Source organism: Ranitomeya variabilis, chromosome 5, assembly GCF_051348905.1.
Source record: "Ranitomeya variabilis isolate aRanVar5 chromosome 5, aRanVar5.hap1, whole genome shotgun sequence".
Lineage (NCBI taxonomy): Eukaryota > Metazoa > Chordata > Amphibia > Anura > Dendrobatidae > Ranitomeya > Ranitomeya variabilis.
Window position 1 is genome coordinate 498,499,782 of NC_135236.1, and position 14,296 is coordinate 498,514,077.

The 14,296-nt window shown below is 46.6% G+C and overlaps 1 protein-coding gene across 4 annotated transcripts in view; it reads left to right on the forward strand.

Moving 5' to 3' along the window:
* The window catches only part of BRD8 (bromodomain containing 8), a 134,802-nt gene that overhangs the window by 18,678 nt on the left and 101,828 nt on the right, over positions 1–14,296 (forward strand). For all 4 annotated transcript variants that reach the window (XM_077265671.1, XM_077265672.1, XM_077265673.1 and 1 more), the window contains exons 6-7: positions 13,823–13,903; positions 14,027–14,091. In XM_077265671.1, coding sequence (XP_077121786.1) covers positions 13,823–13,903; positions 14,027–14,091 — 146 coding nt within the window. The remainder of the gene's footprint in view (positions 1–13,822; positions 13,904–14,026; positions 14,092–14,296) is intronic.

Here is a 14,296-nt window from a genome sequence, read left to right on the forward strand (position 1 = left end):
TTTCCTGCGGTTTTGCCATGCTAGATTTGCCTCTTGTGCATGCTGATAAAGTTTAGTGTTGAAAGTATAAGTCCTATTCCTTAGAATCCGGTTTTGGCGGCACAAAAAAAGCAGCAAAACTTAATACAGTAAAGGAAATAACTATTTGATCCCTTGCTAATTTTGTAAGTTTGCCCACTGACAAAGACATGAACAGTCTATAATTTTAAGGGTAAATTATATAAATGTATTTGCATTTTGCAATGAGAAATAAGTATTTGATCCCTCTGGCAAACTAGACTTAAAGGGACTCTGTCACCTGAATTTGGAGGGAACAATTTTCAGCCATAGAGGCGGGGTTTTCGGGTGTTTGATTGACCCTTTCCTTACCTGCTGGCTGCATGCTGGCTGCAATATTGGATTGAAGTTCATTCTCTGTCCTCCGTAGTACATGCCTGCACAAGGCAATCTTGCCTTACGCAGGCGTGTACTATGGAGGACAGAGAATGAACTTCAATCCAATATTGCAGCCAGCATGCAGCCAGCGGGTAAGGAAAGAGTGAATCAAACACCCGAAAACCCCGCCTCTATGGCTGAAAATTGTTCCCTCCAAATTCAGGTGACAGAGTCCCTTTAATACTTGGTGGCAAAACCCTTGGTGGCAAGCACAGCAGTCAGACGTTTTTCTCCATCACCTCATTGGGGGACACAGGACCATGGATGTTATGCTGCTGCCACTAGGAGGCTGACACTAAGTTAATACAAAAATAGTTAGCTCCTCCTCTGCAGTATACACCCTCGTGCTGTCTCCAAGAGAACCAGTTCTTGCTTAGTGTCCATAGGAGGCACACGGACTGGTCTTCAGACCTAAAGTCTTTTATTTTTCATCTTTTTTACCTTTTTCATTTTTGATTTTTATTTTTACTACAGACAAATGGGGCAACAGATCCTTTCAAGGTTCCGATCTCGAACCATCAGCAGGCAAGCACAGAGAGTGTCACCTCTCCGTATCCTCTCCTGCGATGTGGGATGCCACACCTGAGCTGAATTTTTTTTTTTTTTTAGGGGCGACGGGTCCCTTAAAGGGCACCGATCTCCCCGCACTCTATGGACGAGCACATGGATTGTCGCCTCCATGTATCCTCTTCCGCAGCCAGGCCTATTGTCGGACATTAGCCCTGTCCCATCCTAGGGGTTTAACCTCTTGGATTTACAGAGGCCCCTGTGTGGCATCCGAGCAGCCCCCACTGCACCACCACTGTTAAAAGCGGATGGTACAAGGAGGCGGACGGTCCCTCTCCACCTCCCTATTAAAGGGATGGTGGATCGAGGATGATCCCTTTTATCCCTACACTGTCAAAGACCAGCAGTGGCAGCAGGAGGACATGTACCTGCCGCATATCACTGGCTTACCTGCCACCCGTCAGCTTCTCTGGATAAGTGCCGGGGCTGGAGGGCTCTGGGCAGGCGGTCTGAGACGGCACTGGATGGTGGGGGCTTCTGGTGGCGCAGAGCTCCCTGGCCCTTCCGGTATCGACGCCGATAAATTTAGTTCCCGGCTTCGGTTCTCTGCTTGGACACATTGTGTAACTCCGCCCCCGCTATGACTCATCACGGCGGCTCTGCCTACTTTTTTGGCTCTCCAAATCTCGGCGGCCATCTCCTCTTCTCCCACGGACCCTCCAGACACAGCGGCATCCAGCAGCGGTCTATGAGGCAACTCACCGCGGCGTCCGCACTCTCTGGGGAGGCTCAGCAGCTACAGTGCCACGCAGAAGGACCTGGGGACACAGGATCTGGGTAAGGGAGCGCTACTCTAGACCACCCTCCTCCTCCCTGCTGTAACCTTTTTTCACTGCAGGAATTCCCCAAGTTTTTAAAGGGAATACATAGAAGGGTACAATGTCCCAGCCTAAAGCATCTAAAAAGGCTAACAAGGCTATTGCAGTTTTCTCCACTTCATGTACCTCCTGCCAGTCTGCGTTTCCTAAGGCTCAGACTTTGCCGCCGCAATGCCTGTGACCCCAAATGCCCTCAGGAGCCACTGAGCCCAGTGTGCCTAGACCCCCCTGAGTGGGCTTCATCATTGTCACAATCCATGGCTTCTCTGGCCAAAGCAATATGATTCTTTCAGGAATCGGAGTATTCGCAGGTCTGACATAAGTGGACCCTCTCCCATACGGGAGCAGTCGGTCAGCAGTGCCCGAGAGCACTCTAGAAATCTACAGGTGTCTAGGAAAAGGATCCGCAGCACTTCCCCAGAGCATTTACGTGCATTCTCATTTGCGAGTTCTGCTTCTCGCTCTCCCTCTCCAGGGGTCAGTAGCGAACGCGAATCTGAGTACGAATCGGACGGCTCCTTGGACCTGGATTTGCCAGACTTCCAGAAAACGGTGGATTCGCTGATTGAGGTGGTCAATCTCTCATTAAACGTTGAAGAGAAATCTGACTCCGTTTCGGATCAATCTGTGTCTTTTAAGGGGGCTAAACGTCCCCATAAGACCTTTGCAGTTCACCCTGAGTTTACGGCCATACTCAATCGTCACAGGGAGCGACCGGACAACGCTTCACAGGACAAAAGTCTCTTGAAGCGAAATATTCTTTTTCGGCTGTGTCGAAGTATAGCAGTATATCTTGCCAGTCAAATTTCTTCGGCTGGAGATTACCTGATACACGCATCTTTGGACGCAGCTGGCTGTTCTGCTCTATGGGCAGCGAGCGCAGTCACGATCAGAAGAGCATTATGGTTCAGAGAGTGGAAAGCAGACTCTGCGTCCAAAAAGTCCTTAATAGATCTGCCTTACCAGAGTGGTCCCTTATTTGGTGAGAAGCTGGATCAGCTTATTTCTGATGCCACGTGAGGAAAGTGTAAATTTCTTCCTCAGCAGAGGCTTAGGCCTCCTTTTAGAAGAAAAACAGTTCCGTTTCCAATCCTTTCGCTCCAACCCGGGCTGGTCCACCGTCACTACCTCCCCTGGGTCAGGATGCTCCCCACACAGGGACAGAGGTTCTCGAGTCTCCTACAGACCTAGTCGACAATGGAAATCTCGCCCTAAACAGTTAGAGATCTAAGGGACCTAGGTTTCGGAGCGCCCGCTGACTCTTGGCGCTGTCCGGTCGACATCGGCAGGGCGAGTAGTCGCCTATTTCCGTTCACTCAGGCCTGGCTGACCCTCGTCCACGACGAATGGGTCAGAGACCTGGTCTCGTCCGGATACAAGATCGATTTTTCTACATGTCCCCCAACACGTTTCTTCCATTCCCATCCTCCAAAATCCGAGGTAAGGGCAAACGCCTTTACAAGAGCCATAGACGCATTGCGTCATGATGGTGTCATTGTACCCGTTCAGGAAAAAGAAAAGTTTCAGGGTTTCTACTCGAACCTTTTCGTGGTCCCAAAAAAGAAAGGAAAGGTGAGACCAATTCTAGACCTCAAACTTCTAAACAAGTTTGTCAAGGTTCATCATTTTTGCATGGAATCTCTACGTTCAGTCATCGCTTCTATGGAAGAAGGAGAGTTTTTGGCATCCATCGACATCCGAGACTCTTAACTACATGTCCCGATCTTTCCTCCCCACCAGAGATTCCTGCGCTTTGCCATACACGACCATCATTTCTTTTTCACGACCCTGCCTTTCGGCCTCGCCACGGTTCCCAGAGTGTTCACAAAGGTCATGGCAGCCGTTATGTCCATGTTATACTCTTGAGGCATGGTCATTCTGCCCTACCTTGATGAACATTTGGTCAAAGGTCCATCCTTCCACGATTGCGAGGTCTCTGTTCACATTACTTGCGATACCCTTTCTCGCCTGGGCTGGCTGATTAAACTTAAGCAAGTCATCTCCTGTCCCAGCCCAGCAGATATCCTTTTTAGGCATGACTCACGACTAGACCCCAGCCCGTTTCCCAGGCTGGGCAGCTGTCTCCTCTTCCTCAGGGACGTCTGGGTCTCCTCAGTAGAGGATGCATGGGTCAGGGAACTTGTATCCTCTGGATACAAAATAGATTCATTTCACGGCCCCGGGATCGTTTCTTTTAACCCCTTCATGACCTTGCCGTTTTTTGCAATTCTGACCAGTGTCCCTTTATGAGGTAATAACTCAGGAACGCTTCAACGGATCCTAGCGATTCTGAGATTGTTTTTTCGTGACATATTGGGCTTCATGTTAGTGGTAAATTTAGGTCGATAATTTCTGAGTTTATTTGTGAAAAAAACGGAAATTTGGCGAAAATTTTGAAAATTTCGCAATTTTCACATTTTGAATTTTTATTCTGTTAAACCAGAGAGTTATGTGACACAAAATAGTTAATAAATAACGTTTCCCACATGTCTACTTTACATCAGCACAATTTTGGAAACAATTTTTTTTTTTGCTAGGAAGTTATAAGGGTTAAAATTTGACCAGTGATTTCTCACTTTTACAACAAAATTTACAAAACCATTTTTTTTAGGGACCACCTCACATTTGAAGTCATTTTGAGGGTTCTATATGGCTGAAAATACCCAAAAGTGACACCATTCTAAAAACTGCACCCCTCAAGGTGCTCAAAACCACATTCAAGAAGTTTATTAACCCTTCAGGTGTTTCACAGCAGCAGAAGCAACATGGAAGTAAAAAATGAACATTTAACTTTTTAGTCACAAAAATGATCTTTTAGCAACAATTTTTTTATTTTCCCAAGGGTAAAAGGAGAAACTGGACAACGGACGTTGTTGTCCAATTTGTCCTGAGTACGCTGATACCTCATATGTGGGGGTAAACCACTGTTTGGGCGCTCGGCAGGGCTCGGAAGGGAAGGAGCGCCATTTGACTTTTTGAATGAAAAATTTGCTCCAATCTTTAGCAGACACCATGTCGCGTTTGGAGAGCCCCCGTGTGCCTAAACATTGGAGCTCCCCCACAAGTGACCCCATTTTGGAAACTAGACCCCCCAAGGAACTTATCTAGAAGCATAGTGAGCACTTTAAACCCCCAGGTGCTTCACAAATTGATCCGTAAAAATGAAAAAGTACTTTTTTTTTCCCCAAAATATTATTTTAGCCTCAATTTTTTCATTTTCACATGGGCAACAGGATAAAATGGATCCTAAATTTTGTTGGGCAATTTTTCCTGAGTACACCGATACCTCACATGTGGGGGTAAACCACTGTTTGGGCACATGGTAAGGCTCGGAAGGGAAGGAGCGCCATTTGACTTTTTGAATGAAAAATTATCTCCATCGTTAGCGGACACCATGTCGCTTTTGGAATGCCCCTGTGTGCCTAAACATTGGAGCTCCTCCACAAGTGACCCCATTTTGGAAACTAGACCCCCCAAGGAACTTATCTAGAGGCATAGTGAGCACTTTAAACCCCCAGGTGCTTCACAAATTGATCCGCAAAAATGAAAAAGTACTTTTTTTTCACACAAAATTTCTTTTAGCCTCAATTCTTTCATTTTCACATAGGCAACAGGATAAAATGGATCCTAAAATTTGTTGGGCAATTTCTCCTGAGTACGCCGATACCTCATATGTGGGGGTAAACCACTGTTTGGGTGCACGGCAAGGCTCGGAAGGGGAGGCGTGCCATTTGACTTTTTGAATGGAAAATTAGCTCCAATCGTTGGCGGACACCATGTCGCGTTTGGAGAGCCCCTGTGTGCCTAAACATTGGAGATCCCCTACAAGTGACCCCATTTTGGAAACTAGACCCCCCAAGGAACTTATCTAGATGCATAGTGAGCACTTATAACCCCCAGGTGCTTCACAGAAGTTTATAACGCAGAGCCGTGAAAATAAAAAATAATTTTTCTTTCCTCAAAAATGATTTTTTAGCCCACAATTTTTTATTTTTCCAAGGATAACAGGAGAAATTGGACCCCAAAAGTTGTTGTCCAGTTTCTCCTGAAACTGAAAATGGTGAGGGGGTAAACCACTGTTTTGGCACACGTCGGGGTTCGGAAGGGAAGTAGTGACGTTTTGAAATGCAGACTTTGATGGAATGCTCTGCGGGCGTCAGGTTGCTTTTGCAGAGCCCCTGATGTGCCTAAACAGTAGGAACTCCCCACAAGTGACTCCATTTTGGAAACCAAACCCCCAAGGGAACTTATCTAGACGTGTAGTGAGCACTTTGAACCCCCAAGTGCTTCACAGAAGTTTATAACTCAGAGCCGTGAAAATAATAAATGTGTTTCCTTTCCTCAAAAATATTTTTTTAGCCCAGAATTTTTTATTTTTGCAAGAGTAACAGGAGAAATTGGACCCAAAAGTTGTTGTCCAGTTTCTCCTGAGTACGCTGATACCCCATATATGGGGGTAAACCCCTGTTTGGGCACATGCCGGGGGTCGGAAGGGAAGTAGTGACGTTTTGGAATGCAGACTTTGATGGAATGGTCTGCGGGCATCATGTTACGTTTGCAGAGCCCCTGATATGCCTAAACAGTAGAAACCCCCCACAAGTGACCCCATTTTGGAAACTAGACCCCCCAAGGAACTTATCTAGATGTGTGGTGAGCACGTTCAACCCCCAAGTGCTTCACAGAAGTTTACAACGCAGAGCAGTGAAAATAAAAAATCATTTTTCTTTCCTCAAAAAAGATGTTTTAGCAAGCAATTTTTTATTTTCACAAGGGTAACAGGAGAAATTGGGCCCCAATATTTGTTGCCCAGTTTGTTGTGAGTGTGCTGGTACCCCATATGTGGGGGTAAACCACTGTTTGGGCACACATCAGGGCTCGGAAAGGAAGTAGTGACATTTGAAATGCAGACTTTGATGGAATGGTCTGCGGGCATCACGTTGCATTTGCAGAGCCCCTGATGTGCCTAAACAGTAGAAACACCCCACAAGTGACCCCATTTTGGAAACTAAACCCCCGAAGGAACTTATCTAGATGTGTGGTGAGCACTTTCTACCCCCAAGTGCTTCACAGAAGTTTATAACGCAGAGCCGTGAAAATAAAAAATAATTGTTCTTTCCTCAAAAATTATGTTTTAGCAAGTAATTTTTTATTTTTGCAAGGGTAACAGGAGAAATTGGACCCCAACAGTTGTTGCCCAGTTTGTCCTGAGTACGCTGGTACCCCAAATGTGGGGGGTAAACCACTGTTTGGGTGCACGTCGGGGCTTGGAAGGGAGGGAGCACCATTTGACTTTTTGAACGCAAGATTGGCTGGAATCAATGGTGGCGCCATGTTGAGTTTGGAGACCCCTGATGTGCCTAAACAGTGGAAACCCCTCAATTCTAACTTCAACACTAACCCCAACACACCCCTAATCCTAATCCCAACTGTAGCCATAACCCTAATCACAACCCTAACCCCAACACACCCCTAACCACAACCCTAACCGCAACACACCCGTAACCCTAATTCCAATCCTAACCCTAATCCCAACCCTAACCCTAATCCCAACCCTAACCACAACTGTAATCCCAACGCACCCCTAACCCTATCCGTAACCCTAACCACAAGCCTAATCTTAACCCTATTTCCAACCCTAGCCCTAATTCCAACCCTAACTCTAATTCCAACCCTAACCCTAAGGCTATGTGCCCACGTTGCGGATTCATGTGAGATTTTTCCGCACGATTTTTGAAAAATCTGCAGGTAAAAGGCACTGCGTTTTACCTGCGGATTTACAGCAGATTTCCAGTGTTTTTTTGTGCGGATTTCACCTGCGGATTCCTATTGAGGAACAGGTGTAAAACGCTGCGGAATCCGCACAAAGAATTGACATGCTGCGGAAAATACAACGCAGCGTTTCTGCACGGAATTTTCCGCACCATGGGCACAGCGGATTTGGTTTTCCATAGGTGTACATGGTACTGTAAACCTGATGGAAAACTGCTACGAATTCGCAGCGGCCAATCCGCTGCGGATCCGCAGCCAAATCCGCACTGTGTGCACATGCCATAACCCTAACCCTAACCCTACCCGTAACCCTAACCCTACCCCTAACCCTAACCCTACCCCTAGTTCTAACCCTAACCCTAGTGGAAAAAGAAAAAAATATATTTTCTTTATTTTATTATTGTCCCTACCTATGGGGGTGATAAAGGGGGGGGTTTATTTATTATTTTTTTTATTTTGATCGCTGTGATAGAACCTACCACATTGATCAAAATGTACTTTGTAATGAATCTGCCGGCCGGCAGATTCGGCGGGCGCACTGAGCATGCGCCCGCCATTTTGGAAGATGGCGGCGCCCATGGTGGAGGCGGACGGGCACCGGGAGCCTCGGTAAGTATAAGGGGGGGGAGATCGGGGCACGGGGGGTGCGTCGGAGCACGGGGGGGTGACATAGGAGCAGGGGGGAGCGGGCAGGAGGACGGGGGAGCGGAGCACAGGACGGAGGGGACCGGACCCCATAACGGAGCACTGGGGGGGCGATCGGTGGGGTGGGGGGGGTCACTTCAGGTTTTCCAGCCATGGCCGATGATATTGCAGCATCAGCCATGGCTGGATTGTAATATTTCACCAGTTTTTTAGGTGAAATATTACAAATCGCTCTGATTGGCAGTTTCACTTTCAACAGCCAATCAGAGCGATCGTAGCCATGTGGGGGCAAAGCCACCCCCCCTGTGCTGAAGTACAACTCCCCCTCTCCCTGCAGATCGGGTAAAATAGGAGTTAACCCTTTCACCCGATCTGCAGGGACGCGATTATTCCATGACGCCACATAGGCGTCATGGGTCGGGAAGGGGTTAATCCCGACCTCCAAGAGACCCCGCTCTAGTCCCGGGTTTATTTTGCAGCCATTGTTTCTAAATCCAGGGTAATCGTTCCTGTCCTTGAACAGGAACGGTTCACAGGCTTCTCTTCGAATCTCCTTGTACCAAAAAAGGACGACAAGGTTCATCCCAGCCTGCATCTCAAATTGCTGAACAAGAAGTTTCATCTGAGTCACTTCAGGATGGAATCCCCTCGTTCAGTAATCGCTTCCATGGAGGCTCAGGAATTTTGGTTTTAGGCTTCCGAAAGTCTATCCATCGTCCCCGACACTCTAGTCCATTTCAGGTGGCTCGTCAACAGGAAGAAGTCCTGTCTTGTTCCTTCTCAGTGCCTCGTATTTCTGGGCATGTTCTTCAACATTTGTCGGACCAGAGTCTTCCTTCCCAAAGGCAAGATATCCTTCCTTCGTCGGGAAGTTCGCTTGCTCCAGAGTTCTCGGCTTCCCTTCTTTCCGATGGGCCATGAAGGTCCTGGGGAGGTTGGTTGCAACATCGGAAGCGATTTCCCTTCGCCCATTTCATTCAAGACCTCTTCAGCGGGCTTTTCTATCACAGGGGGACAGGTCTGTCTTCTCCCTGCATCGTCCGATCCGGCTTTCTTCCCGTGTCAAACGGTTCCTCGACTGGTGGCCGAGGTCACCTCTCATATCCCAGAGCAGATCCTTCAGAGTAGATCCTTCCTTCCAGTTCTCTGGCAGGTGGTGACGACTTACGCCAGCCTGCTCGGCTGGGCGCGGGGCTTTGTCACCTGATTTTTCAGGGTCGTTGGTCGGCGCAGGAGTCCTCTGCCGATCAATGTCCTAGAGTTCCGGAGCATCTTTCTGTCTTTTCTTCACTGGGTAAGGATTCTCAGGAGTCTGCCAATTCAAATCCAGACAGACCATGCCACAGCAGTGGCATATGTCAACCACCAGGGGTGGACTCGGAGTTCTCGGCTGAGGTTTTTCTCCTTTGGGCAGAGGCAACGGTCCTGGTGAGATCCGCGGTGCATGTCCCCGGCGTGGACATTTAGGCCGCCGACTTCCTCATCTGCGAGGGCCTCACGGCAGGGGAATGGTCCTCACTTCAGGAGGTCTCCCATCGGATTTCTCTTCGATGGGGGACTCCGGAAAAGGACCTCACGGCGTCCCGATTGAACAGGAAGGTCCCTCGGGTCGTCCTAAGGTTCCGCGATCCTTTCGCAGTGGTGTTGACGCTCTGGCCATTCCTTGGTCGCAGTTCGTGCTCCCCTATCTGTTCCCACCCCTTCCCTTTCCAAGCTGTTGAAAAAGATCAAGGCGGAAAGGGTGCCGGTCATTCTGATCGCCCCGGATTGGCCCAGGAGATCTTGGTTTGCGGAGATCGTCAATCTTCTCGCGGACGCCCCCTTGTGCCTTCTAGACTGACCCGATCTGCTGTCTCAGGGTCCGATCTGGGTCCGATCTGCCACCTGAATTCTCGGTCGCTCAGTTTAATAGCGTGGCTGTTGACACCGCAGTTCTAAGAGCGTCCGGCCTTTCGGTCCGGATGATTCACACTATTATCCAGGCTAGGAAGCCTTCGTCTTCCAGGATCTACTATCGTACCTGGAAGGCTTACTTCCGTTGGTACGAGTCCAACCGCTTTTCACCCATGTCCTTTTCCCTGCCTTCCCTTTTGGCTTTCCTTCAAGCAGGACTGGATTCGGGCTTCGCTCTTAGTTCCCTAAAGGGCCAGGTTTCTGCACTCTCCTTCCCTTTCAGAAGGCGTTATCATCTCAGCCACAGGTTAGATCCTTCCTTCCTTCCTTCCTACCTTCCTTCCTTCCTACCTTCCTTCCTTCAAGGAGTAGCCCACGCTGTCCCTCCGTACAGGGCCCTGTGGATTCATGGGATTTAAAGCTTGTGCTGGACGTTCTGAGGGGGTCCCCCCTTTGAGCCTCTCAGGGAGTTTTCCCTGTCAGTTGCTATCATGGAAGGTGGCTTTTCTTGTGGCCATCACTTCGATCTGCCGCGTTTACGAGTTGGCGGCCGTTTCTTGCCGACCTCCTTTCTTGGTCATCCACCAGTACAAGGTGGTCCTCAGGCCTCCGCCTTCCTTCCTTCCCAAGGTGGTTTTCACCTTCCAATTCAACGAGGACTTCGTTCTACCTTCCTTTTGTCCAGCTCCGACTCATCCTCTGGAGCAATCGTTGAACAAGCTGGACGTCTTCAGGGCAGTGAGGATCTCCCTGGCTAGAACGGCCGCTTTTCGGAAGACGGATTCTCTTTTCGTCATCCCTGATGGCACGCATAGAGGCCTGCCAGCTTCCAAGGCGACTATTGCTCGCTGCATCAGAACGACAATTTTGGAGGCTTACCGGGTCAACAGAGTGCCCCCTCCTGGGATAAAGGCTCACTCTACCCGGGCAGTCGGCGCTTCCTGGGCGGTACGCCACAGGGCTTCCGCCCTACGGCTTTGCAAAGCGGCAACCTGGTCTTCCATCCACACGTTCGCAAAATCTTACAAGGTCCAAACCTATGCTTCGGCGGACGCCAGCCTAGGCAGAAGGATCCTGCAGGCGGCAGTGGTGAGTCCTCTGACCTGATGGAATTCTGTTTTTTCCCACCCCAGGGACTTATTTGGGACGTCCCATGGTTCATGTGTCCCCCAATGAGAGGCGATAGAGAAAACAGGATTTTTGGTTGCTTACCGTAAAATCTGTTTCTCAGAGCCTTCATTGGGGGACACAGCACCCTCCCATGTTGTGCAGTTTCTGTGTTTCCATGTTCTAAGACTGTTCTCATGTTTACAGTTCTCATCTTTGTGGTTGTTATTTCAACCTTATTGTTTTTTCTCCTACTGCTTTCTCACTAACTGAAGTTCATAATGCCAGTCGGTGGGGTGTACACTGCAGAGGAGGAGCTAACTTTTTTGTGCATAGTGTCAGTCTCCTAGTGGCAGCAGCATACACCCATGGTTCCTGTGTCCCCCAATGATGGCTCCGAGAAACAGATTTTACAGTAAGCAAACAAAAATCCTGTTTTTTGTGCTCCATAGACATCCAGGACGCTTAACTCCATGTCCCTATCTTAACAGGGCATCAGAGATTCCTGCGCTTTGCGGTGCAGCAACACCACTTTCAGTTCGTCACCCTGCTGTTCGGGCTCACAACCGCTCCCAGGGTTTTCACAAAAATCGTGGCAGCTTTAATTGCCATTCTGCGGATCAGAAGCCTAGTGCTCATCCCGTATCTCGACGACATCCTCATCAAAGCTCCATCCTTTTCTCAGGCCCAGGAAAGTTTTGCCATTGTTCTCGACACCCTGTCCTGTTATGGATGGCTAGTCAACAGGACAAAGTCTTGGGTGCCATTTTTACCAATTTCCCAGTATGAAAATCTAAAACATGGGGCTAACACACAATTTTGATGGTAAAAATGTAAATTATTTTATCTTCACTGCTCAATGGTATAAAAGTCTGTGACAGACCTGTGGAGTTAATATAATCACTGCACCCGTAGATGAATTCATTGAGAGGTTTACTTTGTAAAATGGGGTCATTTATGGTGGGTTCTGCTGTGTTGGCACCTCAGGTGCTCTGCCAATGTAACATGGCACCCTCAAACAAGTGCAGCAGAATCTGTACTGTAATAATGGTGTTTCTTCCCTTCTGAGCTTTGCACTGTGCCTCAAAAGTAGATTTCGATGATATATGGGCTATCGGTGATCTCAGGAGAAATTTTCTGGTCCATTTTTTCCTGTCACCCTTGTGAAAATACAAAATTTGGAGCTAAAAAACTTTTTTTGTGGTGAAAAATTAGATTTTTTGTTTGTTTTGGCTTAAAGTTAAAGAATTACCTGTGGGTTCAAGGTGTTCGATACACATCTAGATAAGTTCCCTAAGGGGTCTAGTTTCCAAAATGGTGTCACTTGCTGGGAGTTTCCAGTATTTAGGCACATCAGAGGCTCTTCAAACGCAGCATGACGTCTGCTAATTATGCCAGCAAATTTTAAATTCAAAAAGTGAAATGGTGCTCCTTCCCTTCCGAGCTTTGCCGTGCGCCTAAACAGTAGTTTTGTATATATGTGGTATCGGTATGCTCAGGAGAAATTGCACAATCAATTGTATTGTCCATTTTCTCCTGTTACCCTTGCTAAAGTAAAAAAAGAATAAGTCTAAAGGAAATTTTTTATGAAAGAAAATTAAATGTTTATTTTTTTCCCTCCACATTCCAAAAATTGTGAAGCACCTGAAGGGTTGATAAACTTCATGATATGGTTTTGAGTACCTTCAAGGGTACAGTTTTTAGGCTGTGTGCACACGTTCCGGATTTTCTGCGTTTTTTCGCGCTAAAACCACGAAAAAAACACATCCATTAAGCATCCTATTAATGGAATGCAATCCGCAATTTTTGTGCATATATTGCGTTTTTTTTCCGCAAAAAAAACGCAGCATGTTCATTAATTTTGCGGATTTTTTTTGGATTTCCTGCTATTTATTGCATTGGGAAGCTCCGGAAAAAATCGCTGAAAAATCCGCACAAAAAATGCAAGAAAAACGCACTAAAAACTCGCAAAAAAAGCATGCGGATTTCCTGCGGGAAAAAGTCCAGTTTTGTTCAGGAAATTTCTGCAAATAATCCTGACATGTGCACATAGCCTTAGAATGGTGTCACTTTTGGGTATTTTCTGTCATATAGGCCCCTTAAAAAGTCACTTAAAATGTGATGTGGTCCAAAGAAAAAAAAAATTGTTTTGCAAATTTTGTTGTATAAATGAGAAATCGCTGGTCAACTTTTAACTTTTTTTTGCTAGGAAGTTATAAGGGTTATGTGATGCTGATGTAAAGTAGCATTTTTGGAAATGTTATTTATTAACTATTTTGTGTGATATGACTCTCTGATTTAAGGGCATAAAAACTAAAAGTTTGAAAATTGTGAAGTTTTCGCCAAATTTCCGTTTTTTTTTTCTTTCACAAATAAATGCAAGTCATGTCAAAGAAATTTTACCACTAACATGAAGTACAATATGTTATCATGAAGTGACAGTGGTCAGAATTGTGAAAATTGGCCTGGTCATGTAGGTGAAAACTGTCTTCGGGGCGAAGGGGGTAATGTTTACATGCTTCTGGATCACCGGAATATTTGATCTGTTTGGTATATAATCAAATAATATATCTTTTTTTTATTTCTAGAAAGTTGAAGAAAGAAGCAGAGCTAATTCAGAGTGGCCACATGGACAGCAAATTGGATGAACTGTGGAACAATGTTGTAACGTAAGTTTTTCTGTTTTCTTCCATCATGTCTTTCTTCTTTTTTTTTTTCTTTTTTTTTGTAACTTAATCAGCAAATGCACTTACTCTGTTTAAAAGAATCTTTTTGCTCTCCACATATTGTAGCAAAAAAAAACAGGAAGAGGAAGAAGCAGACATGAAAAAGAAGGCAACTGATGCTGCTTACCAAGGTTGGGCTTTAAAACATCTTAATAAAGGAACACTAAATCTAGATGTGAATGACAAAAATAAGAGTAGTGGATTCTTTCCATTTTTGTTGTAGGACTATACAGAAAATGTTGCCAATTTAAAGAGACTCGCAAACATCCTTAAGGGATTAACATTGTGCTGTGTCCTAGTTTTGGCTGCCAATTGGGGATGGGGTTAAATAATATT